This window comes from Anguilla anguilla, chromosome 9 (genome assembly GCF_013347855.1).
Source record: "Anguilla anguilla isolate fAngAng1 chromosome 9, fAngAng1.pri, whole genome shotgun sequence".
Taxonomy (NCBI): domain Eukaryota; kingdom Metazoa; phylum Chordata; class Actinopteri; order Anguilliformes; family Anguillidae; genus Anguilla; species Anguilla anguilla.
The window spans coordinates 50,832,814-50,859,870 of record NC_049209.1 but is presented as its reverse complement, the minus strand read 5'-3'; the positions used below and the strand labels follow the sequence as shown (position 1 = coordinate 50,859,870).

The 27,057-nt window shown below is 46.8% G+C and overlaps 2 protein-coding genes across 3 annotated transcripts; both read right to left on the bottom strand.

Annotated features, from left to right (window-relative positions):
* Positions 1–87: 87 nt before the first annotated feature.
* On the bottom strand, positions 88–12,282 carry sparta (spartin a). Of its 2 annotated transcripts, none has more exons than XM_035433735.1 (8): positions 12,134–12,282; positions 10,237–11,000; positions 7,024–7,218; positions 5,718–5,898; positions 4,686–4,880; positions 4,305–4,463; positions 3,884–3,974; positions 88–1,301 (listed from the first exon to the last, which is right to left on the bottom strand). In XM_035433735.1, exons 2-8 carry the CDS (start codon positions 10,996–10,998, stop codon positions 1,103–1,105), a joined length of 1,782 nt encoding a protein of 593 aa, XP_035289626.1. In that variant the 5' UTR covers positions 10,999–11,000; positions 12,134–12,282; the 3' UTR covers positions 88–1,102. The 2 variants fall into 2 exon arrangements, with proteins under 2 accessions (XP_035289626.1, XP_035289628.1); XM_035433737.1 differs by lacking the exon at positions 88–1,301 and adding an exon at positions 2,939–3,201.
* Positions 12,283–13,352: 1,070 nt separating this feature from the next.
* ccna1 (cyclin A1) lies at positions 13,353–16,589 on the bottom strand. Its single transcript, XM_035432419.1, has 9 exons — positions 16,453–16,589; positions 16,048–16,230; positions 15,680–15,914; positions 15,478–15,596; positions 14,996–15,219; positions 14,694–14,898; positions 14,501–14,614; positions 13,920–14,053; positions 13,353–13,835 (listed from the first exon to the last, which is right to left on the bottom strand). Exons 2-9 carry the CDS (start codon positions 16,213–16,215, stop codon positions 13,784–13,786), a joined length of 1,251 nt encoding a protein of 416 aa, XP_035288310.1. The 5' UTR covers positions 16,216–16,230; positions 16,453–16,589; the 3' UTR covers positions 13,353–13,783.
* Between the last annotated feature and the right edge of the window lie 10,468 nt (positions 16,590–27,057).

Sequence of the window (27,057 nt, the reverse complement as noted above, 5' to 3'; positions counted from 1 at the left end):
AAATAAAAACTTTTTAAAAGACACCGTCTTGTAGTTTTCCACACCATACAAGCAATGGTGCAAGTGAAAAGCACAATCAGTTGAATGTGAATTTATCAGTCATACTTTAGTATATAAAGTAACAGAAGACTCTTACTTACATAGTTGAGCTCATATTACAAATGCACTTACAGAGGCACTTGCAAGCGGTTTTCGATGGCAGTTTTGAGAAGTAAAAAGGCAAGCCCTTATAAATACAGCATTATTAAATGTTAAAATGAAAAATAAACGTTTGCATTTTTCTCCCAGTTCACTTGTGGAATTGTAGATAAACAAGGCAAAATTTAAATCCAGTCTTCATAGTGTATCTGGCCTTTAGCATAAAGCTTTCCCAACAGAAATACATGAACATGGATGAATAAGTCAGATGTTTTTAACCCCAAGGCACCTGTTCAGCAATGCTAGCAGGAACACATCCCACATTACAGATACAAACATATGAATTCATTCTAAAACGTACAAAAGGCATAAATAATTATTTATATCCATTAAACCACCAAGGTAGAAAACATACTTTATCACCATACAAGTTGTATAGATGTGAATTTCATGTATATTTGTTCCGATTCATACACCTGTAGGTGCCATCTTTAAAATATTTTTGACCCAACAATCTTACTTCAACTATAAGCAATATTCATATAACATCATCCTGGAGAGCCCAGGGGTCACTTGCAGTGTGTTTAGCTGGAGACCACAGAACAGAATCACAACTGGAACAGCTAATCCTAATTCCACATCTTAGGACAGCTGTTCCAGTTGCAACACATTTCTATTGTCTTCAGGGTTAAATCTGAGGTTTAAACTCCAGCTAAGCACATCACAGTTGACTCACAGTCTGCTTTTAATTGTTAGCAAACAGGACTTTTCTGTGTCTGAATCAGCTGTAGACTTAAAGGTGAAAATAAAAACAATCACACCCTGTAGCTTTCCAGGACTAGGGCGAGGAGCAGAGCTTAATATAAATATTAAAAAGGTAATAATAATAATAATAATACTTTAAGGCATAGAGGACAGGTACTGTAAAGGATGTGTGGATGGGGTGGTGGAGTGATTGTTACTGCTACTCCTCCCTCTTCTCCTCCTTCTTCCCTCTCTTCTTCTGGGGCCTGGAGCTCTCCGCGGCGGCGCTGGACGCCTGCTGGCCCGCAGCCTTGGTGAGGCCCTTGATGGCCAGGTGGTTGAAGTTGACGGCGGCCACGCCCAGGTCCACGGTGCAGTCTACGGCGCTGTGGGTGGCCTGGCCCGCGGCCGAGCCATACCTTAACCACAAACCGGGGGGGTGAGGGGGGTACCGTACCTTAACCACAAACCGGGGGGGTGAGGGGGGTACCGTACCTTAACCACAAACCGGGGGGGTGAGGGGGGTACCGTACCTTAACCACAAACCAGGGGGGTGAGGGGGGTACCGTACCTTAACCACAAACCAGGGGGGTGAGGCGGGGGGGTACCGTACCTTAACCACAAACCAGGGGGGGGGAGGGAGTTACCGTACCTTAACCACAAACCGGCGACACCAGGTCGGGGGGGGGGGGGGGGGTTACCGTACCTTAATGACAAACCAGCAAGACCCAGTAGCCATGGAGTGGGAGAGGCCAGACAGAAGGGCCAATCATGAGGGTGAGAGTAAACAGTGGGAGGAGCTGCATAGGGAAGGGGCGGAGCATGAGGCAGGCAGTGAATGAGGAAGTGAATAAGGAAGGTGCAGCATGCAGAGATTCAGAGCGCGCGGACGTGCTGGGTTCGTATGCGTGAACAGTGTCGATTCCCAGTTCCCAGCGTGGATCCCGATTCTGGGGTGAATTAACACAGCCTCTGGGCTTAACGTTTCAGCGTTTATTGCTTCAGTGCGTGCAGTTACCTTAACGGCAGACAGAGAGAGCCTGAGGTAGGCTACGAGTCAGCTGGCTATTGTCCATCATCAGTATAATGTTTACATAGGAGGAGCTGAAGTATGGTTATGTGTACTTCCATAGCATGCTGAAACCTGCCTGTATTCATCACAATTTTGAATTTTATTCCTTAAAGGTAGTATGTACTACCTGAGCTTAGCCTGAGTTCGAAGAACAGAGATCATAAAAAAAAAAGAAGGTCATCTGCTGTAAAGGCTGTGTTCATGTTCCTAATTGCGTTTAGAACTTTGACTTGTTTCGCCCTGTATAAGCCTGTCTAGAGAGCATGTAAAGCACTCTGACCAGAAGCTACAGTGTCTGTGGACCTAAAGGCTGCCCGTATGAAAACAGCAGTACAGGCTAATCAAAATTAGCCGCAGGGTCCCAGGCATGTGTGTGTGTGTGAGTGCATGCCTACAACATTGAACACCAGCCTTGTGACTAAAAAGCAATCACAGGTTTAAAAAAAACACTGAAAAAGTGTCACCCTATAAAGGAAGACATTAGGGTCTTGTCGTAGACTCATCTCATGTATATATTCATAAGTGAATCAAAATCAACTGTCATAACCTGGGGATAGTTAAATCGAGCATGCAGATCGAGTCATGCTTTTTATACAAAGCGGCGCAGAATCACGTCCGTATCGTACACGCGGAGTGGAGTCACACACAGCGGCAGATATGAAGTGAAGGTGTGGTCAAAACATGCACAGACCAGAGTCAAACTGAATTACATCGGTTCTTTAAATGGCGGTAGAATAAAATAAAAAAAACGATCCTGCAGATCCCTGAGAATTTTCACAGAAACGTGTGAGAGAAACGATCATGCGAAATAACTTTTCCTCTAAATACTGGATAAAATTAGACTCAAATTATAAAATTAGAAAATTGACAGTGAAATGCAGGACAGGAATTTTCTGGGTGCTAAATGGGTTTCAGGTAGGATTTATAATAATGATAATTTGGCCCAGGCCTGTGACAGGCAAAGAAGCCCTGCGGAACACAGGCTACTGCTTGTATTGCTTTTATTAATGACTGGGGGCGGGGTCACACAGAGCACATGATTTGGGGGCGGGGTCATTTCAGTCAGACTGACACCTGCCACTCATGCAAGCTGGCCAATGACGTGCAGGACATGCCAGTGAGAGTTTTTTCAGGAGAGAATACTTTCGATTTTTGTTTGAGTCTGTTCCTTTTTCACATTTACATTTTTTTTTTTGGTTTGTTAATCGTTGCTAGGAGGGTCTAAGACGTTTTCTAGACCCCTATATCTGCAAAATAAGAGGAAGAGAAAAGACAAGCGAGAGCTCATATTAGTTTTTTCCCAGGATGGGCGATATATCGTGATGATAATTATCGAATGTGATAACGGCTGTAATGGTGTATTGCCTTTATTTTCCTCTTGAATTATACCTGAAGCAGTTAGTAAACAACCACAAGCTTCAGAGGGCGCCTGAAATGCTTCCGACCATAAGACAGCCAATCAGCAGCAAGGCCTCGCAGCTTCATGTGATTGACCAAAACACATCACACGATGACATGGAAGCTGTGCGACCTTGCTGCTGATTGGCCGTCTTATAAACATCCAACAGACAACAGTTGTTACTTTTTTTTTCTCCAGAAGCATTTCACACAGCCTGTTTAGTTAGGTTGTTTGTATAATACACCATAATACACCATAAGGTGGCTATGACGTCTTTGCATTCGATAATAACCATTGCAATATATCTCCCATCCTTAGTTCTCCTTACCCCCCTCACAATTCCCCCAGGAAGAACAAGCCAGGTTTTAAAAAACAGAATGAATAAATGAATAAATAAATAAGCGAGGTAGAAACAGTTCTGGTTAGACATGAACTAGACCAAAAGGATGCAAAGCAAATAGCAGAACCCAGGCAATAGCACCTGTTAGCACCATGTAACCTTGCAGAAGAGGTTAAGATGCTTCACTTACTTGTGTTTCACCGTGGAGACCGTCTCCGTGGCGACGCTCTTGCCGATGTTCTTGGACGCCACCTCCAGGCCTGTCCACACTGTCGCGAGTCCTAAGCCACAAAAGAAAAGAAAACAAACTGCACTTGCAGACAAAACATAGATCTAATCCTAATTCTTTAATTACATTATAAATTCAAGCAAATATTTATATTTGAAAAAATAAAAAAACAATTTAGAGCAGTGCACAGCTTTCATCTGCAAACGTCCAAGCAGGTTTGAGGAGGAGACGTCTTTGATTGTAAACACTGGACCTTAGCAAGGCTAAAACATCCTGCTTAGTATGCCTTTAAGTAAACCCTGTTACCCCAGAAGACCACAGTGCAGCCTTCATGCAAACTCCCTCCAGTCCAGCAGGGGGAGTGCTCACGAATAGCACCTACCCTGCATGCCGCTGGCAGCCACCACCTTGGCCCCGTCCAGTGTGGAGCGACCCTTTGCGTCCTTCTTCAGGGACTCTGGGATCAGCTTGCTGCCGTGCTTCTTCACATGGGGGGCCAGCTCTCTGCTCACATGGCCAGCAACAGTGCAAACGCCATCCACTGTAACAGAGTACAGCCTTTATACACGCATACACGCATACACACACACACACAGACACAGACACACACACATGCACACACACACACACACACAGTGACAGGGCAAACCTCATTCACTGTAATACAGCAGCCTTTACACACACGCGTGCGCACGCACGCACGCACGCACACACACGTTGAGGCTGTGACATTGGGTGACAGGAACCTCCCTCACACACTCACCCAGAAACTGGCTGACTTTGACAGCGCCCCCGGTGGCCTGCTTGGCCACATGCAGGCCCATGGCCACGTTGGGGCTGACCTCGGCGGGCGTGTCCTCCGGGGTGATGCGCTCCCGCAGTTTGGACGCCCCCTTGTGGATGGCCTTCTCCGTGTACTCCGCCCCCTTCACCAGACCCCAGCTGAGCCAGGACGCCCCTGCAAAAGGGACAGCACCCCAACTTTCACAGGGCTGTGATGCAGGCCGCAGCGTGGCATAAGAGATAGGCAACTGGGCTTTGAACCAAAAGGTTGCAGATTCGATTCCCAAGTAGGACACTGCCACTGTGACCTTGAGCAAGGTACTTAACCTGAAATTTTTCAATGTATATCCAGCTGTATAAATGAATTCCATTTATAAAGATTTTTTTACTTCAATAAAAGAGTCACGTAATTTGTTCTGGGGAAGACTGTCTGCTAAATGGAAGTAATGTAATAATTACATTAGAACATCTTATTAATCCTTAGAGAGAAAATGCACCTTTCTGCAAGTATCAGGCACCAAAAATCAATGTAAAGCAAGTAATAGAAAAAGAAACTTACATGGCTCAAGGGAATCATCATAATCTAGAGAGGAACGATAGTGGTGACCGGAGTTGGACCCCTGATATGTTCAAACATCACACCTTCGTAAACACAGGACCCAGTGTGCTTTCATGTACTTTGTTTGGGCGACAGTGGCCTCTAGTGGGACATTTCAGGAACTGCACTGCAAATGTGCACATTGGGGATAAGCAACCCTGGTCCAGGAGAACCTTAGGGGGCCATCTGTATTGCATACACACCTTATATTCCCTGGGGGGCAGGGCATGCAGGTGTATGAAGGACTGACCCTGAGGTGTAAAGGCAGTCCTCCACACACACTATTGGTGTCAGCCATAGTGTGTCACGATGTCACAAAGTAGCACAGGGCACTTAATGACATCACAAAGAGAACGCGACGGTTTGGGAACAGGAGGGGGTAACTGTCCCGTCCTGGGCCGGTCCCTCAGTCACCTGTGAGGATGCCTTGAGCCACCTTCTCGCTCCACTCCGGCAGAGGCACAATCTCATCATCATCCTCCTCTTCCTCCTCCTTCTCTGCCGCGGCCCCCAAGGGGGCGATTTCCTCCAGGGGACTGAGGGGGACCTTCTCACACCGGTCCTCAGCTGCTGCTGCTGCGGCTGCCTCAGGCACCTGCAGGGAGAGCTGGAGTTACCTGCGCACACCTGGAGTTACCTGTGCACACCTGAGTTACCTGTGCACACCTGGAGTCACCTGTGCGCACCTGAGTTACCTGTGCGCACCTGAGTTACCTGTGCACACCTGAGTTACCTGCACACACACCGGACCCTCACACACACCTGGATTTTCCTGCCACACTCTGGACACTCCCACACACACACACACACACACACACACACACACCTGTTGTTACCAGCACACACTCATGTAGATACCCTTTATTACTCTTATGTGACCCGTTATGTGACTCTCAAAGAGACAGAACTGAAAGCAAGCTCGGACTATGCAGAGAAACAGCAAGTTTTCAATGTAGTTTAAAGTTTGTATGCTTGCGATTCATCTTTCCCCTATACAGCAGCACTACTGGGCCAAGTTAACAAATTGTAATGACTGTTCTGTTCACAGGCAGAACATCTGAACCCACAGCACTGTTTTGGGGGGGGGGGGGGGGGGGCAGCTAGCCTCTCACACTAGGCCAATAACAGACAGCCAGTGTGCAGGAGGGGCTGGGCCTAACACAGCGTTCCCGAAACTGGCAGGAATCCTTTTAAATCCGCTAAATTCTCCGGCTAATCTGATCAGCACATTCTACCGGGATTACAAACAAGGAAATCTGGAGAACCAGGAAACTCTAAACCGTGTCAATGATGCCGTGGCGCCGTTCAGCTCCACATAGCCAAGGTGACCTGCCACAGATAGCATCACCCTCGGCTGTCATCAACGATTGGTTCAAAAGGGACATGTGACCATAAAGGACCAATCAGAAAACTGCACAGCCTGAAGCAGCTCACTAAGGTCAAGGCTGATAGGCCAAAGGGACATGAAAACAAAAAAGAACCTCGGGTGGTGATATGTGCAGGGGTCTTGCTTCTGACATGTTTTTTAAAGGCTGCTTTTAAGATTCAAACTGACTTCATACAGAAGGAAAAATATATACATTTAAAGGGCATGATATAAAACTCAAATCCCATGGTAGACCTGTAGAGCACACACACTGAGCCCATGACGGACGTAGACAGGAAGTGACATGGAAGCCACAGGAAGTGACACTGAAGCCATGTCACTACGACCGCTCACCTGGAGCCGGAGGTCGGTCAGCTGAGAGAGGTGGTCCTCAAACAGCTGCCGGTCAGATTCGGGCAAATCTGAGGACAGCACCACCCCCACGTAGGACCCCGGCGCGGCGGCCATGGTGTTGGGGAACATGAACACGCCGGTGTTGCACAGCAGGACGGGGGAGGTGGGGGTCAGGGGGTACACCCAGTCACACACCTGTAAAAAAAAAAAAAAAAGAGAAAATAAACATCCACTGTAACTGTGACTGAGCAAATTAGATTTCTTCCATATATGCCAGACTACAAAGTGTGTTTAACACAGAGCCCGTCCGCGCAGACACTGAACACTGCCCATCTGAGCAGACACTGAACACTGCTCATCTGCGCAGACACTGAACGAAGCCCATCTGCACAGATACTGAACGCTGCCCATCTGCGCAGATACTGAACACCGCTCATCTGCGCAGACACTGAACGCAGCCCATCTGCGCAGATACATAACGTGGCCCATCTGCGCAGATACTGAACACGTCCTGTCTGCGCAGATACTGAACGCGATCATCCGCACAGACACTGAACGCAGTCCATCCACACAGACACTGAACAGAACACAGAGCAGGGCAGCTGTTGAACAGAATCTTCCGGGCGGGCGTACAGACAGCTGCCCTGTGCGTTTACACCGCTCAGACAAGGTTGCCATGGCAAACGAGTCCCACCAGCTCTCACGGGACGGCTGGCGCTGGTGCCAGTGAGGTAGGAGGGCGAGGGCCGGGGAGTTATTTATAGAGAGGGGGGGGCGGGTAAATGGAGCCGGACACACAAGAGAAGAGCAGTGTCATCAGTAACGGGGTCCTTTGTGCTGAAATAACAGCTGTCCCAACACCGGCCACTTCTGGAGAGGGGGGGGGGGGGGGGTGTCTGACTTCCATGGCTCCCAAATGTCTCGTTTTAGGAGTTAAACCCCCCCACCCCCACTCAGGTCACAGCTCGTTTGCTCAGATAAGAGACTGTTTGCAGCTGGGCTGGTCAGCCCTGGCTGTAATGCCCGGTGAAGAATGGATTAGCTGACCGTGAGCGTCACATGCTAACCGGGACAAATTACTGACAGTGTGCGGTGACCAAGCCCTCAAATGACATGACACTCTTGTTACCCCGCCCCCCCTCCCCACACCCCTGCCAGCCAAACCCCCACCACCCTCCACACTCACTTTGTGTGACACTTCTGTGGAGAACCCGGTGATCGGTCACATGATGAAGATTTGGGAGATACTGGGGGAGGCTTTTTTTGGGGGGGGGGGGGGGGGGGGGTAACTCTCCTAGGGTCCCCCTCTGACCGTCCCAGGGCACCTCCACTCCGAACACGCCAGACAAAGATTTAGGCAAACCCCTCTAACTCTGAAACTACCAATGCCAAGTAGCCTTTTGCCCAACAAGGGTACAGAGCATCACAAAATTGTTGCGCATGTTTTCAACCGTACATTGTGCCTGGTAAACACATAAAAGGTTCCACAATCAATAGAAGACCCCATTCAGTGTCTCTTTCCAGGACAGAACACTCAAACTTTTATCTGTCTCAACGCTTACGTAACTGCCGAACCGATATTAGATTAGTCTTGGAAACAAAACAAGGCACACTTTTGTTAGCCTGACAAGCTAAATCAGGACAGTTCGTAAAGGTCTAATGCAACTGCCCACAGCACATCAGTTCCTCTCGACATCTTCGCAAAAAAACTCCCCGAACTGTTCAAAGACTCGGACGTCCAAAGTTCAGCCGCAGCGAGCTGGGCAGCGATCGGAGACGGAGCTCTGGAGCGCTATCTCCTCCGGGCCGAGCCGCACGGCCTTCTGGGAGATAAGAGAAGGATAAAAGGTGGACACCGATGTTCGGACTGCAGTCCTCCCTTATCAGGCACACCCAGCGTCTCAGCTGGGAAACTGAGGTCGTGTGGAATAGGCAATCCATTTATTAACTCTCTCCCACAGAATTAAACCCTCAGTGCACTGTGCACATCAAGGCTATTCAACTGCCAGCCCAGGGGCCATTTTATACCCTTTCATCCAGAAAATAATATATATAAATATATATAAATATACAAAAATTGAGGCTATGACGGATAAGAAATAAGAAACAGATATGCATATTTTAAAGACATCCATTTTGTACAATATATTATTCATATATTGCTTGGCACAAATGCAGCATTTTTTAACTAAAAAAAGAAAGAAACTGAGCCCCAGACACAAAGATGTCTGAGCATCTGGACAGCCTCCTTTAAATATCTGTAAGTACGGTTTTGCATTTTTGGCTGAGTGACTGCACCCCATGCCTGAGTCTGTATAGCCTCCCTGATCATGTGACAGGGGACATCACGCAACAGGGCACGAAGCAGAGCCCAACCAACCAGAACGCAGGAGAGACCATCACATGACTCGAGCCCAGACCGGAACTGAGCTCCGCACTACGGTCTATTAACCAGTCCACTCGATACAGACGGACCAGCGGATTGGCCAACGCTATGTGCTTTAGGATCCCGGATTGGTGCAAACAGAGATTATCCGCCTGAAGCAGATAGGCCATGGCGACACCACGCAGGACAGCGCGGTCGAAGTCTGCGCCGAGCTGATGTGGAAGAGAAAGAGTCAAAGTCCTATCCAGAGGGGTGACGCCAGACGATTCTGCGATTCTGGCTCTCCTTCGCGGTCAGATCGCGGTTGTGCAACACCGACCCAGTGCTCCGAAGTTAGCAGAAGGGGCCTTTCCACATTGAAACTATTTTGGCCGGAAAGCTTTTCTAAAACTTACATAAACACCCAACTGGGTGAGAGGGACGGTGAGCAGGCACGAGAACACTGCCAACTCCCACCTCAGAAACAAACAGGCTAAGTGAGAAGAGATTAAGGTTTGTTCTGCTAAACCGTAGCAGTTCCTCCTGGTGTAGCAACACAAAAAAACAATGAAATCTTATGCGCAAATATCTGAGAGTTCAAAATTTAGATTTAGCTTTTTCAAAAATTGAAGTAAACTCATCCCTGCCTTCTATCCCTCTACCTCACCTCTACTCCTCCCTGTACCCCACCCAATCCCCCTCTGTCCCTCTACCCCACCCGAAGCTCTCCCTCCCCGTACCCCACCCCACCGAACCCACCAGCCTCCCTCTACCCCACCCGACCCTCTCCCTCTCTGTACCCCACCCCACCCAACCTCCCTCTATTCCTCTACCCCCCGCCCCCTTACCTGCAGTACCGCAGGAGCGTGTTCGTACGCCCCCTCTGTGTGCTGTCGGTTGTTGAGCCGGGCGATGCGTAGGTACCCCGGGTAGGACGGGGCGCTGACGTGCCCCTCGGGGCCCACGAAGAAGATCTGCACCCCCTGCGGGAGGAAGAAGAGGTCCTGCCCTTCCTCGCCCCCCCGGCCCAAACTGGGACTCGGGAGGCTGCGGGGGGGGCTGGGCAGAGGGGGGGGCGTTTCCCTCACCAGCGACAGCTCGCCCGCCTCCGTCCCATAGGACAGCGTCAGGTGTCCGTCAGCCGCCTGGGGCGAGTAGGCCGGGGGCAGGTCGCCGGGGACGCCCCGGTGCATTGTGGGAGACACGGACACGGGGGCGAACCCGGGGAGGGGCGTTCTGGACGGAGCGGACGCCCCCTGCTGGTCCAGGGCGAGAGGCGGTTTTGGGGCGGGGCGCGTAGGGGCGGGCGTGGACGTGGTCTCCAGGGCGGCCAATCGCGTGGCGATGTTGCCCAGGGTGTGGCTCATCTTGCGCTGCATCTGCCGAGCGGCGTCCCAGGCGGAGCCCACGCACTCGGGCCGGGCCGAATCCACGCCCATGCCCCTGTGGAGGTGGTACCGGCCCCGTCTGTACAGCTCCAGGGCCTCCGCCCCGCTACCCACCTCGTCCGCCGTCAGAGCCCGGTCCAGGCACTCCAGCGCCTTCTCGTAGTCGTCCCGTATGATCCACAGCCCCAACGGGTCGAACGCCTCCGCATTCGACTCCTCCATTCCTGGGAGAGAGAGAAAAAAACGGTCCGTGATCAGTGTCCAGGCATCCAGCGCTCAGACCATCAAGGATTCAGGTTTTGCCGACTAAACTGATTCTCAGACCGTAAATGTCTCTGGTGCTCGGTTGTTGATTCGACGTTTGAAATTATCGCCAGACGTTCTCTGCTTCACTCAGCTGTCAAACAGCGGGCAAAAGCTTTTGAAGTATGAGCTTATGACATAGGCTACCCAAGTCTGGTTGCGAAGATTTACGGTTTGAAAAATCAGTACTTCCTTATAAACCGAGAAGAATAACAGCATACATCCTACATAAAGGTATTTCCTTTAAAGGTGTGTTTAAATGCGTTTTTTTTTTCTTTTTTTGCGAGTGAAAATGCATTTTCACATTTCACATATTACACATTAGATATTTACCTAGCCATGTCAAAATCTTGTTAACCAAAAGGTTAATGTAGATTATTATTTTTAGCCCTTTGTTTGCAGGTTATCTCTTCGCTCACAACGCTTTGCCTCAGAGCAGCCAATGACAAAACCAAAACACGCTGGTAAACTTTTTCTTATAAAAAAGAGAGCAAAAACATTTATTGGGGATTATCGTCGAGCTTTCCCCTTAAATGTCGAAACACCGCAGATTTCCTGGAAGCTAGCTGCCTGACATCTCAAGCATTTAAGACGGTGCGCAACTTAAACAAAAATATGCGTTTGCCTGTCCGTGACAGTGGTTTCACAGACGCCCAGAGCTGGTTGTACCAGAAACGCCAACAACATTCCCCGTGTGTTCCGCGCGTCTGTGTGTTGATACAAGCTTCAACTATAGTGAAACACAACAATACCAACGAAGTATGTTTACGCACTCATAAAAACATAACGTTAGACTATTATACTTTAACTACAATAAAAACAAAAATGTACAGCGACAGTAGAAATGATCGGTTTGTCAAATATAATCTACGGTCACATTCAGTTTCGACTCAGCAAATATTTCACAGGACGCAGTTTCTTTTAGACACAAAAAGAAAAAGTCAATTTGCTTGCAAAAACTGTTAAAACCCCACCATATGGACTTTCGTTAACTGGCAAACGCATGTTGTATATTCTAATCATAATGGTTTCATATAATTTGAAAATGGCATACCTGTTCGTTGCAAATTCTAACCGCGCAATTTCAGGGCGACGTGAAGAAACAACTTCATCGCGGGAAACTCCAGCATGTCCGACTCAAACTTTCACAACTTCAAAGCCAGCTGTCGATGATGCGCCTCCCTAATCACCTGTTTTGATAAAGTTCCAGCCAAAGTATGGCGAGCTCATATGGACAAAAGTTGACGCCATTTCATTTAAGAACGCTGGAGGGCGCTGGATTCCCAGTTTTTGAAGCACGCATGACCATACAGGAGGCAGACGCTAACCCGCCCTTAATTAACCCGCATCATAAATTACATGAACACTGTGCTCATTCAAATCGAGTTATCCATTAGATGAACCATGATCATCGCTCTTAAATCAGGGCACTCCTCAGCCTCAACTCTCTAGTTGATTCTTTCCCCTTGCAATTAACATTTTAAGCACTTCCCAAGTTCTATCCCACATTGGTTTCCAAGTTATCCTGTTCTTCCACAAAAATATTAAAATCTTGTTCAATGTTCATAATCATTAATGTAAATTTTCTGCCTTTGGAGCTTTAATTCGTACAAGCTTAAATAAACCCAAGTTACTCTTGGAATCTTCACTTTACATGCAAAATGACTGCCATTACAGATTCTGCTTCACTTGAAATACCTACATAAACCATTTACCTCCATCACTTTAAAATGGTATGCCGAATGAAGTACATGTAGAAAGTAAAAACCAAAAAGTGTCACTGAGGTCATTTTGGCAAAGCTGCAAACGCAACATTGGAACTCAGTGGTAGCACAGCCATGTGCATATTAGCATGCAAAAACAGGTCTGGTGCAGTTGTAGTGAATGTTAGGTTTGTCTCATCATTAGGTAGTTGGAGGGTCACCAACTAACCTTCTCCCCAACCCAAAATACAGGGGGGGGGGGGAGAAAGAGAAAAGAGAATTCCAGTACTGGAGAGCCAATTCCACTCCAATACCTCTGCCAAACACCGACAAGGACTGAACAGCCCTTAGTGCAACTGCACCCTTTGAATTAAGCCAAGAGCAGTACAAAACTACCCATAGGCTCATTACACATTAGCTTGCCTCAATTAGCCACATAGCCCAACTAGTATTAAGGACAGTTCTAAAACCAAAGCCTAAATGGGGTCCAAAAAAAAAAAAAAAAAAAAAAACAAAAAAAAAAAAACACACACCAGAGAGACACCAAGTATATAAACAAGATGGAGGCAGTAGTGTTACTTGCTTCTTTAATCACATTGTAAACAGTGTACAGGTTCAAATTCATAATTCCATTCAGCAGTTTCAGTCCAAAAATGATTGTATAGCAAATTCAGGACAGCAGGCAAATGGATTAAAAACCACCCGTTTCCACAGACGGAGACTGAACTGATCAGCTGACAAATACATCCACACCACATTAACACAGTACAGGGGTCAGAAGCAGGTTACAAATACTTAGCTTTAGAAAAAAAAAAAAAAAAGTTTAAAAATTGTTACTTGATAGCTACCAGTAGGATCTACCTAGGATAGAGTCTATACAAGGTCTTAAAAATGCAATTTAAAAATATTAAAAATTTCCCATGAGTCCCATTTGCCTCATGGGTTCAGTGTCCAGAGAACAGGTAAGCGCTGAGAGTTCGTGTTTGAAAGTCCACTTTGCATCATTGAATAGGCAGGGACCTTGGAGGACCAAGGAGTGACACACTGCCATATCTGGAAGAGAAGAGCACAAGTCAGGAGAGATCAGCCTTAAAGTAAAATTTAAACACACAACACCAAAGGTAGTTCACTGCCCACCTTGAGCTCTTGTACTTCTCCCTGATGGCCTGCTGGGGGCGGCAATCAGCACCCAGGTACAGTTTATGGAGATCCTTCAGACAGGGAGCGATTTCCGCCAAGGAGTAGCCGGTGAATGCGTACAGGGAGTCGGGCTGTTGAGAAAGTGATCAAACACAATGCATTAAAACCTCCCATTCTGAAGCAGGCAGTGAATTCAATGGATGCAACCTTAAGTTTGACAGGCAGAAATTCCAGACTGAAGCACTAAAATGACTGCTTATACACACACTAAATCACCCTCATTGAGTTGAGCCACTGAAGTAACTAGATTGAGGGGCATTAAATGGTACTTGAGTTACTGCAGACACTTTGCAGTATTCATCCCTCTGATCCTGAAATTCATACCATTGCATTTTATGCCTACAATGAATTTGCGACCCATTAAATACATGTTAACCATTTCTTGTAGAAGTTTCATTAACTGGTCTACACCAGTCAGACTTACTAAAACCTGCACTTGTGTAGACACCCATCTTGACACCCAGTGCCTGCCTCAGTAGGCACTTTCACCAAATCTCAAGTCACCAGCATAGTCTTACCCATAAGGCCTTGTTCATAGTGTAGTTTGCGAGACAGTAGGCTGCTGCAGCAACCTTGGACGGAACATGTAGCAGGAAAGGGTCAACCTCCAGCAAGCTTAGCTCCGCAACATACTGCAAAGGGCACAAGCAAGTTACAGGGGGCAGTCTAACAGCAATACCAACGCTCATGTTGAACTTAACGGGCAATTACCAGAGCCAGGTTCTCAGTCTTGGTGCAAACTGGTTCGGTGACCATGAACTGCCTGAGGAACTGATGGGTTGTGGGAACGGTCATGTCGAAGGAGAGGACCTTGAGAAGCAGGTGCTCCATCCGCAGTAGCTGCTTCTTCGTGTACGTGTCATCCGTGATGTACACAAACTCGTCCACATCCGGAGGGTAGATCTCTTCGTACTTCCTGGAGAAAAAATTAAACCATAAGGCCAGAGTTGCAGAATTCAGAGCAGATTCATTGTCCATTTAATTTTTATTTTATGTAGACATTAAAGTCTTACGCAGCCAGGAGAATGGCAGCCGTTCCCACGAGCTGCAGCTTCCCCCTGAGAACGGACATGCAGGACAGGAAGCGGTCCATGTAGTTCACCGCCAGATAAATGGTCTCGGCGCACAGCTTGTACTCCTCCCCGACCTCCACCAGCCAGTCCACCAGCACAACCCGCATGCTGTTGGTGATATCCGGCTGCTTCTTTATGTAGCCAGGCTTTGGCCTGAATTTCACCTGGGGGGGGGGATGAAAGTAAAGTTAAATTAATTTCATTTTAAGGAACTACTCAGGGGCCGGTTTCACAAAGCAGGATTACAGAGTTAGCTGAATAACTACAGTAAATCCCAGAACCCTCCCACATCTTAAACATGGACTGAAGTAATTACAGCCGTTCCAGGTTTTACTTGTTTATCCAGCCAACTCGGTAACACTGCTTCCTGATACAGCCCCCAGGACAACAGTAAAAGCTAGCTCTGCGATCAAGATACCCACTTCACGGTCTCGCAAGTGTTGATGAATGTCCTCAGCATATTCTGCCACAGTAAGGACGTCATGGGCACTCGAAGGTTCGTCCTCTGGCTGAGATCGCATAGAGGCATCCATACAGGATCCTGTAGAAAAATCCTGTGAATGGCCTTTCAAAAAAATAAATCGAATACTACTAAACTGCACACCAAATCGGTTCTAGGCTTACCTGCACTAAGTTCCAAGAAGAGTCTAAAATCTTTGTGCTGCATAGCAGCCATGTCCTCCTCGAGCAACAGAGGCCCTGGTGCCACCATCGCGTTGGTGACCGGTAGTACGACCTCATTCGGTTCGTCGACATAAACATCGAAGCTAGAACTGGAGCGACAGGACGGGATGCTAGTCAACGAGACTGCTGGGAATGCATTTTCCAAACCTGATCCATGCTTGGAGTGTAGGCCAGCCTGTTAAAATAAAAACAAAATAAATCAAGAACTTAAGTTACGTCGACAGATTCATTAGGAGTTGAAGCAATTGAACACAATACTAGCCTGCTGCAAGTAACCATAGGGATGCTGCCTGCACTTGTTTACTCACCTGACCGTGGAACCGGCTGTACTGTTCGTTTTCACTCAATTCGCCGAGCACAGTCCTTTGTTTTGGTTTTGAAGCAAACTGCAACCGAGACGCGTCCATCCTGTTTGACGCCTGGCAGTTTTCTTGATTACGGAAGCTTCCAACAGGGATAAAGCTGCCAAAACTCATCCTCCAAACAGAAAGCTGGTTGTAGAACAAATAACGTTTGTCAGTTGATTCAAGTTATCAGTCGGTTTAGCCATTTTCAAGTTTATGCACTAGATGCTACGCGAGATAACTGAGCAAAAAACGATTGACAAAACAATATTTAGCATTCGTACAAACTGTACATTTAAATGTCGCAAGCAACGTAAGACAAGCAGGAAACGAAAGATTTTAGAGCACATTTCGAACAACAACACAAACCTATTGCGTGTAAGCCAGACAATGCACTCGTTGCAGCCTCGAGATGCCTGAGTTGAACTTCTCCAAACTCCTTAATTCTGAATGGGTAACTCTCACCGGCATTTATGGGCTTCGTGAACAACATTTAATTCCTATCTGGGCATTAGCTAATCAGCTGTCTTCTCGGTAAACTCGGCTGTTGCAAATCAAGCAATTCAACACCTTTGCTTTTCAATCACGCCGCTTCCAGGCCAATGTCCAATCACAGTCGGCAGTACGTGTAAGCGTCACCATAGCAACAGAGATAGCGATCACCCGCAACTGCTTCAATGCAGCGTGCTTGTAAAGACACACCCCTATGGATAATCAAATCATCAGGAGTAAAAGCATTACGGCTATAAGAATCCCCTGCATCCATGTAGTGGTACTAACCGTAGCAACAACAACGACAACAACAACAACAACAATAATAATACATAGCTAAAAAAGCTTCAAAAGTGCTTATTAATGTAAATCAGCTGGTTGAAATATTAAAGTTAAAAATCCAGTGCCAGGAATGTGCATTGAAATGTGTTGTTTTAGTGCCAACAAGAACTGTTAATAAGAATTTTGGGTAAAAAAATAACGTCCATTTCTTTCCCCACTCGGCAGTGCTTGGCCCAATGGCTCCTTTTATTTGAATACAGATTCACATTAGCCTATATGTGCAGGTCACATATGTTATAAACATACCTACAGCACAGACTTGCACCTAAGACTGCTTGTACAATAGCCTTTTTTTCAGAGTGTGTGTGTGCATGCATGCATGCTTGTGTGTGTGTGCATGTGTGTGAGTGTGTGCTTGTGTTTGTGTGTGTGTGTGTGTGTGTGAATAGGGTCTGAACTGGGATTTGCATCAGCTGTGGAAGCTCACTGCCTACAGCCCAAAGAGGAGAGAGTTTGTTAATTTATGTTTCATGGTGTTATGCATTCTTAGCTTCCATCAATAAATTATAGCATTAAAAATATATAATAAGGATCTAGTGCCAAAGAGCATAAATTAAGCTGTGAAGATTCTCAAAGTTCCTCTAGTGCCCCACAAAAATTTGCCTGGAGCCAAAACAAATGTTAAAATCGGACACAAATGCTACAAACAGCTAAAGCTATTGCTACACATCTCTCTAAAGTGGCTTTTTTTACCAGACAGTTTATTATTTTGGCCTGAAGAAACCTTCTAAAAGTGTTGGTACAATGTTGTCATTCACTGAATAACCTTACTGCGACATTGTAAAAAAAAAAAAGATACCATGATGTTTTGTTTTCCAACACAACCCACCGAGTCTCTCTTTGTCTGGGTTTGTTGGGCTTTGATCACAAAACTGTTTGCGTATCGAAGCTCACTTTAGCAGAAGGCGGCGGCTTAATCCTTACCCTGGGACCTGTGCTGTTTGTCTTCCACTAGACACACAAGCCACGTTGTGTTGTCGTCTGTCTCAGGATAACCCAGCAATATTAAACAGCACAGCGCATCTCACTGCCCCCACTGCGACAACAAACACGGCAACAGCCAGTGCCACGCCGACCACCACAAAAGAAAGCCGAGCACTGCTGCCGTCGGAGAAGCCAACTTTATTTGTCCAAAGCTGAGGAGGCGCTCGGGTTCTCCCCAGAGTCACCGTCGCTTCGGGAAATGTGATACTCGGATTTCAGTTAAGGTGCATTCAAGTACAGTGGAGCGTAACAGGCAGGTTATTTAAGTGGCTGTCCATTTTTTAGGACATCACAACACTCTGGTCGTTGACAGGGACGTCCCGTCAGAATAGGCAACGCAGGTGCCACCTACCATACAATAATCAGCCAAAAATAAGATGACTATCAACCTTTATATCCTCCTATCATTTTCAGCGTTCTGTAGATTTATTTATTTATTTTTTTGGATAATATAAATGCCAGATAAGTGATATACCCAGTGAATAGAGAGGTATGTAGTTTGGAAGGCATTGAGCAGGCTACACCCCTAAAAATTGAGGGGGGTTCTATCCAGACACTGGTGCCATAACAGGATGAGCCAACCAGGAGCAAGAGGTTGCCAGTTTTAATCCCACACCATGGGGCTCATCCAGACAGTGTTGCCATAGCAGGATGAGCCAACCAGGAGTTAGAGGTTGCCAGTTTTAATCCCTTTGATGGCATTACTGCTGTTTCATCATAGACCCAGGAAACTTGTCTCTTCAGCCTGCATCTTGACTGGCAAACCTGCCCCCTGGCATTCCCACCTTATGTAATAAATCCCAACCAACAAAATTATTTATTGGGGTTTTTTGTGGCATCTTATGTATGTTAACTGTATCTCTGCAGTTTTTGGTTAGCATAATTACCTTACATTTAGTGCTGTTGCATAAACGGTATGCTCACTGGTCCGGGAATGCCAGGTTTGCCACTCGTACCATACAGGTATACACCAATGTTCTCTCACACCATCAATAAGAGCATCTGGTAAATTAAATATAGCCCAATATACTGGAACGTAACATAACAATGTGATACTGTACGTGGCTGTCCTAGTTGGCAACCAAATCATGTTTTCAGGGCAAACTCAGGACGGAAAAATCTGGTGGAGAGGAAACGAGAAGAATTTGAGCCCACGGTCTGTGCCGTTTCTACATTTCGGCACTGCAATGTTTCGAATTTTCCCTGCACGGAGGAAACCTCTCTCAAATATCAAAAGAATCTGGAACGTGACACTCTCGCCATTCAAAGCGGGTGAGAACTACTAACGATGACCATAATAATGGGCTAACAAGCAGCATATAAACGGCGCGAGCGGCCGGGGCTGAGAGCTTCTGTGCAGCAAATATTATGTAAATGTTCCGTGCCATTGTGTAAACCTTTTCCGCGGTTAAGCTTGTTGATTACACAAAGGAGCCCCTTCATTAAAACGACCGCGTTTCGCAGCTCATTGTTAACGCCGATGAAGGACCTCGCAACTATCGCACTTCACTCCGGTGGAACAATGCCTCCCCCTCCCTTTCTCCCGCGGTGTTTATGGGACACTGTATGAAATAGCTTTATCTCACCTCCGCAGTGCTCTCGTGGATCCGGTCCAAACAATTTTTTTGGACCCAGTCTGGATTTTTTTTTTTGTTGAATCTTTACATCATGGAAACTTAGGCTATTTCTATATATCATGTAACGCATTGCATAATATATCTGGATATACGGGGGCATTTTTTCTAACACAAGGTAATATATTGTTATTTTTGCTGTTTTATATTCAAGTAATTATATCCCAGTGAGACCGAAGTGATAATAACTGTCAATGCAGTAAAATTACAGTAGGGTTCATTTTGCATATCATTAGTAGGCCCTACGTGTAGTTAAATTCTGAAATAAATAAATAAATTGTCAGAACAGTCTAACACTGGCACAGAACTGTTAGGATATTTTGGGATATTTTCACACTGTATGGATGTGAAACCCCACGGCATTACCCATCTAATCAACTGGCTGGTTCCTGGGCGTGGTGCAATCGTGTACACTTAAACTGACCTTCAACCCCTGCCAGCACCAGGGGTTGAAGGTGATTATCTGTGATAAATAAATAAATGGATGAAATAAATAACTCGCTCAATGCAAGCTTGGATAGGCTCCAGCACCTCCCGCGACCCTGACCAGGAATAAGCTGGTATAGATAATGGCTGGATGGATGGATGGATGGATAAATAAAAAAAAATTAAAAAAAATAAATAAATAAATAAACAAACAAACATAATAGCAAAAATGACACTTCACAGTTCTGAAAGAATGCCTGGTTGAATGGAGATGAATGAAAGGAAATATAACACATTTTACATGCAAGGACTTTTTGTTTTTGTTTTGTTGTTTGAATGAACGTAAGCGTCCAACAAAAGCAGTGCGTTCGGGTTGAATCGCGTGGGCGCTGAGAGAGTCACTCTGTTGTTTTGTCCAGCGTATCGCGCTGATTGACATACTTTCAAAAATGTCACATGATCTAATCTAGCGATAAAGCAACAGATGAGGGGAAAGGTGAGCCGTTAGTCATTACTGCTGCGTATAATTGTAGTCATTTATTTCGGTTTTTATTTTGCTAAAGCATTCCGGAAAGCTGGTCTTTCTACCTGCCACAAATGTGTTGCGAATTATTTCCTCCATCTGAGATTATATGTAAACACAGGGGACTGAAAACACGCCATAGTCTGTGAGCTTAATGGCCTTAATAGACATCACATTCATTTGAGCTGGATGCTAAAGCAAAATAACAACAGCAATGACATTTTACTGCTAAATCCTACCATCACAGCTAGACATCTAATTATCCAGCCGGAACATAAAGTTAATTTTCTAGTTACGAGGCTGAATGAAACTCTGCATATAAAGGGCTGTAATTCCTACACGGTTCACCTGATGTGGATGTAAATAAAGTCAAATTAAAGCTGACACTTTTACCCCGTATTCGTCGTTTCATTTCAAATCCAATATGCCGGAGTAGAAAGCCAAAATAGCAAGATATAGTGATTAAATGTGATTCTCTGTGTATGAATGAAATCCAGTTTCTGCTCTATGTAATATATCAGCCACTGCAGTATCAGTATCGACAGCATCAAAACAGCAATCTGGTCAAAGGTTTGCATGGGGAAATTATCTTTATTGCTCACATTGACAGATCAGGGTTTTCAGAAAAAGACTGTGGTTCTGATGAATCACATGGAAAAACACTCCTTATGATGTCACTAGATAACAATGCTGGGTAAAACTTAACTGAACCAATCAGATTGCAGGGTTTTTAGTGGCGACCAATCCAACGAGCTCTAACTTCCTAATCCAGATCGAAACAGTAAACAGTCCCCCCAATGGGGTCTTCCCCACAGCCTATATTTTCCTGGTGACTGGATTTATGAATGAATAAATGCATGACATACGGCATAGCTCAGGAGGTAAGAACGTTTGTCTGGCAGTCGGAGGGTTGCCGGTTCAATCCCCTGCCCTGGGCATGTCGAAGTGTCCCTGAGCAAGACACCTAACCCCTAATTGCTCCTCATAAACACACAACACACTCTCTATCACTCTCTCTCATAAACACACACACACACTCTCTCTCTCTCATGAACTCACACACATTTCCTCTCTCTTATAAACACACACACACCTCTTCTGTCTCACATGAACATGCACACTTTCTATCACACAAGCATTCTCTCTCAAACACACACAAATGCATGCACGTGCGCACACACACACACTACCATCCACTATAAAGTGTATCATATCTTCATGTGGTAATCAGAACAGTACAGTGTACACTCCAGATCCTGGCCTGCAGTTCTCAGGTTCATCATCTGAGCTTCAGTCAAGCCTTAATGTCATTAGGCGTCAGGGGTCTAACCATGACTGATAATGTGGAACATGATTACATGCTATGCTCTGAAGGGGCAGCTCTTTGTGAGACCGAGAAAGAGAGAGAGAGAGAGAGAGAGAGAGAGAGACTGTGTGTTTGAGAATGTGTGTGTGCGCACGAGTGTAAGTGTATGTGTACGTGTGTGTGTGTGTGTGTGTGAGAGACAGAGAGAGTGTGTATACATGTGTGTGAATTTGAGTATATGAGTGTGTGTATGTACTTGTGTGTGTGCGTGTGTGTGTATGTGTGTGTGTGTGTGTGTGTATCCTCTGTTCTGCCAGCCCTTGGGGGCCTGGCCCCTACCCTCCAGCATGCCTGCACTCCCCCCCCCCCCAACGTTGTGGGCTTAGCGGTGTGGCGGTATTTACTTCTGTGTAGAATGCTAATTGCCGAGTTGTTGGGCTGACTTTGTGCCTCCTGATCATAAACAAGCCTTCTGTGCCCACTTCTGTATTCCAGGGAGTAGTGCTGATGTTCTCTGCTTTCATAACTCACCCTGGATATTAGTGTCTGCTAAGTGAATGTAATGTATTGCGGTGTGTGTGTGTGTGTGTTAGTGTGTGTGTGTGTGTGTATGAGTGAGCGTGTGTGTGTGTGAGTGTAAGTGTGTGAGGGTGTGTATGAGTGTGTGTGTGTGTGAGTGTAAGTGTGTGTGTGTGTGTGAGGGTAAGTGTGTGTGTGTGATTTTGTGTGTGTGAATGTAATGTATTGCAGTGTGTGTATGAGTGTGTGTGCGGGTGTGTTTGAGTGTGTGTATGAGTGTGTGTGCGGGTGTGTGAGTGTGTGTGTGTGTATGAGTGTGTGTGTGTGTGCGTGTGTGTGTGTGTGTATGTGTGTGTGTGTGTGTGTGTATGTATGTGTGTGTGAGAGTGTGTGTGTGTGTGTATGTGTGTGTGTGTGTGTGTGTGTGTGTGTGTGTATGAGTGTGTGTGTGTGTGTGTGTGTGTGTGTGTGTGTGTGCGGGTGTGTATGAGTGCATGTGTGTGTGTGTGTGAGTGTGTGTATGTGTGTATGAGTGTGTGTGTGTGTGTGTGTGTGTGTATGTGTGTGTGAGTGTGTCTGTGTCTGTGCGGGTGTGTATGTGTGTGTGTGTGTATGAGTGTGTGTGTGTGTGTGTGTGTGGGTGTGTATGAGTGTGTGTGTGTGTGTGTGCGAGACTCCAGCAGACGTAGGTTGTTTGTGAAGCTCAGAGCCGGGCCGTTGCCGTGTGATTAAGTTGATGCATTGAAGCTGACAGGGCGTGGGCAGCTGGTCTGCCGCTGTGTGTTTCTCACCTGAGACGCAGAGGCCAGCCGGGCGATTCTGCACCAGCGTGGCGAGGTCCTCGCCGCGGGCCCTTCAGCGTGCGGCACCGCGGGCGGCCGACGCCTCCTCGGGACTGGATTGATACGTAGATTAACGCGGACGTAAGTGGAGTGCAAAAGTGTGAGATTCTTCCCGACACCCTGAACTGAAACGCTTCATCGAAGACTAATAATAGCCGCGCCAATTAGCCGAGCCGTGCCCCCCCAGCCCACTGGACGTCTGATGTGTGCAAATTCTGTATTACTGCTAGTGTCGGTAGTAAACATTACCATAGGACCTCCGTCAAAACAATAATTTTACTGTAGGTGGTTTATTTTTAATTTGATTATCTAGACGCCGGTATCCAAGGCAACTGTTTGTTTTTCTGTCTCACCACCCCAGGTGTTCTGGCCAAATGCCATCCATAGATCCTGCAATCTGGCAACCGAATCATCCCCCGGTTTAATTGGTTTGTTAAGCCCCTCCCTCTCCAGCTCAGCTGTGGCGTGGCGAGAGTTCTGGCTCAAACTAGCTGCCTTTACCGCACCCAGGTGACTGCTAAACATCCCACTCGCTGGAAAGTGCTCAGAGGTTTGCGTGGATAAAGGCGCTATATAAGACAAATCCATTATCAGCCCTTTGAAGAGTAGGCTTTCTGTAATGTTTTTTTCTAAATTCTAAGTCAGTGTTCTAGAACTCCACTGCTTTCGGTTACCAGCAGTGATTGTGACATCAGCGTTAGAATGTTCAGTCGAGAGCATTCTAATCGCATATTTGTGACCTCACACCTTAATTAACTTCTTAGCCGTTCCAGCCTCTGTCTCTCATTCGCCCTCGCGCACGGCTCCCCCTGTTCCGCATCACAAGAAGGCCTTAATTAAAAAATTGAGCACCGATGCAGAACCAATCCCCGCAAGCGTAAATATCCCGAACAGAAACGTCCTCGATGACACCGCATCACCGCCAGGCGAGGCAGCTAGACACAAAGGCATCAAGAGGGAAACGCTGCACTAATGCAAAATGCTTTTAACAGTTCACAGTGATTTTATTCTTTTATTGTTTGCTTGCAGGGACAGGGATCAAGGAAATTTTAGACAGGCCTGTCAGAGGTTTGTTCTAGCCTTTCTTCTTCCTGATGCTCACAGTAACAGAGTACGTGTCAAGGGCGAACAGATTCCCCCACTGGCAAGGGGGGGGAAAAAAATGGAGTACTTTTCTGTCACACAGGGGGGAGCACTGCTCAGTTACCGCAGGGCCGGTGTGCAGCCCGGCTGTGGCTCAGACGTCCACGCCGGCGCAGACGTCCTCCTCTGTCAGGCCACAGCAGCAGCGAGGACACGAGCGGTCTGCAGCAGCACACTGGCGCTCATGACCTCATGAAGAAAAGGCAGATCAAATTAAAGACCGGGCCTAATTAGGTTAATGTCAGCCGGAGTCAGGGCGAAAGCCAGAAGTGGACTGGCTGAGTGGCTTTAGTCACGCTCCTCAGTTCTGACCCCCCCCCCCCCACCCCAACCCCCACCCCCACCCCCGCACGTTATGTGTCCCACACTCCGATCAGGGCCTGTGGGCGGCAGGGCAAGCGCCCCCCTCCCGTCCCCTACCCCACCCCCCCCCCCCCCCCGCCCCCTGCCCCCTGCCCCCCCCCCCCTTTCGACGCCTCGTTAATCCGGAGCAAACAGCCGGGGCAGAGAGGGGGGACGGAAGGGCTGTCAGTCTCCCAGGGTCCTCTGGGGCAGGAGCGCCACAGCCCAGAGCCTGGCAGGAGCAGCATGATGAAGAAGCGTGTCGCAGAAGATGGAACGGACTGGAAATCAATGTGCCTACGTGTGTGCGTGTGTGCGTGTGTGTGTGTGTGTGTGCGTGTGCGTGTGTGCGTGTGTGTGTGTGTGTGCGTGTGGGTGTGTGTGTGTACATGTGTGTGCGTGTGTGTGTGTGTGTGTGTGTGTGCACGTGTGTGTGTGTGTACATTTGCCACCCTTTGGTTGCTAAATACGTGGATATGAAGTTATCCACATATTTGGCATGGGCGTGGGGTACCAGGTTTTGGGTAAAAACATCTTGCTCATTGCTGACTTCAGGGTATACGCACATACGGTTATATATGGATGATATAAAACTGTTGAATTGCAGTTCCCCAAAAATGAATGTATGGCTGTAGTCAGTGGAATTTTTAAAATTCATCAAATTAATTTCAATCCGTTTCCTCAACTGACTGAACTGAAATGAAATTCCCCCAAAACTCTGATTGGTTGAACTCTGTCCGACCCAGCAGGGGAAGTTGCCAGGGCGATTAAGGCGATTTAACTTGCTGAATGTCATCAGACCTGCTGAAAATGGAAATAAAAAAGAATATCAGTCAGAAAAAGACGGGAAAGGTTGGTCTTCGCCGAACTAACGCCTTCCTCACAGGGAAATGGCGGTTATTCACAGTTCCGGCTACTCATCTGTCGCTCAGCCAATCAGGACAGTCCGTGCTTTGTGACACTGCACCCGGACCAGGGCGATCTTAGCTGATCCACTTTATTTATCTGCGTGTTCATTTTCATTTTCGTCTTGCCATTCTGCAGCAGCGCTGTTCCGCGCTGGCCTGAACTGAACCTGATTGAAATTCAGCGGCGGTGTTAAGCTCAGCACGCCGGGGTTCAGCGCGTGCGTCGTCTTCATTTGCAGCGCGCTCGAGCACGCGCAGACGCTTTCGTTTTTCTCGCTTTTATCGTCCCACAAACCCACCCCGGCGCGCCTATCCTCGTCCCTCTAGGGGTGACCCCCGCACTCACGACGTCTGAAGCAGAAGGGTTCGTGCAAACGAGGCTGACTTCTGCCTTCCAGACCGCTGCTGGCAAACTGTGGCTCCGCTGTTCGCCAGGGTTGAGTCTGAGATTAAAGGAAGAGGAAGTATCCAGACATTAAGTAAGGGTAACATAAACATAGACACACACACACACACACACACACACACACACACACATCAACACCCAGACACCCAGACACACACACACACACCCAGTCACACACACACACAGAATTATTGTCCTGTTCCTTTAGAACAGAACCCGAGTTAATTACAGGTCTGGCTTATCTCCTCAGAGGCTTATTTAACAAGAGGCCCAGTCCTTTCTCTTTGAGCAATGCGATTCGCTTCCAACCAAAGCCACACAAATGTCTGCTACTCCTTCCAGGACAGGGACAGACCGCTTCATTACCAAGTTATTATTTGCATTATCTGCTCTTATCAAATGATTGCCCGACTTTTATCTCGGAACAGAAACTCTTTATCCGAAGACCTTCTCAAAACATAAAAACTCATTTCAAACTCCTGTCGGGATTTAATTGGTCGTCAGCTTTTTCCCCTCTCTCTTGAATTCAGTCTCAGCTCTTGGTGTTTGATTATTTTGGGGTAATTTCTACGCTGTCTGAGATGCTCTACGTCAAGCGGCAGCCTCTGGCTAAGTTTCAGTCGAGACGTCTCAGCGAGATTCTTCAAACAACACCGCAAAAAGTCTGCCTTAAGTGTTTCAGTCTTGCACTGAGACTATAAAACTCACTTTAAAAATATTATTAATATTCGGAAATAAAGGGCATAGCTGAATATGCTTTATCTTCTCATATTAATGAGTCTTGAAGGTTTGATGGATATTAAATGTTCAGTGTAGGAGAACTCTGTTGTGTAATATTTCAAATACCTGAACAAGCATGATTAAAAAAAAACCTTAGCTGGCATCAAACAAGTTCTCTTGTCTGAGGATGTATTTGAAATGACATTACAGATTACATGTGTACCTGTCAGATAAAACCATGAGGTAATTACCCTTTGGACTAGTGACAGTAAAATGTGTGTGGTATATTATTCAGACTTACATTGGCATAACTGGCCTACTGTATGTATAGGATAGAAAGTTGAGGCCTACATTAAAACCCATTAAGATGTGAGATCACAAATGTCT

Coding starts and splice junctions, on each gene's coding strand:
- ccna1 (XM_035432419.1), bottom strand. CDS start 16,215: ATGAGTTTTGGCAGCTTTATCCCTGTTGGAAGCTTCCGTAATCAAGAA. Junction 15,915..16,047: donor ACAGCCGGTTCCACGGTCAG/GTGAGTAAACAA, acceptor TTATTTTAACAG/GCTGGCCTACACTCCAAGCA. Junction 15,220..15,477: donor AACACTTGCGAGACCGTGAA/GTGGGTATCTTG, acceptor CCCCCCCCCCAG/GTGAAATTCAGGCCAAAGCC.
- sparta (XM_035433735.1), bottom strand. CDS start 10,998: ATGGAGGAGTCGAATGCGGAGGCGTTCGACCCGTTGGGGCTGTGGATC. Junction 7,219..10,236: donor ACGCTCCTGCGGTACTGCAG/GTAAGGGGGCGG, acceptor TTTTTTTTACAG/GTGTGTGACTGGGTGTACCC. Junction 3,975..4,304: donor GGCTGCCAGCGGCATGCAGG/GTAGGTGCTATT, acceptor TTTGTGGCTTAG/GACTCGCGACAGTGTGGACA.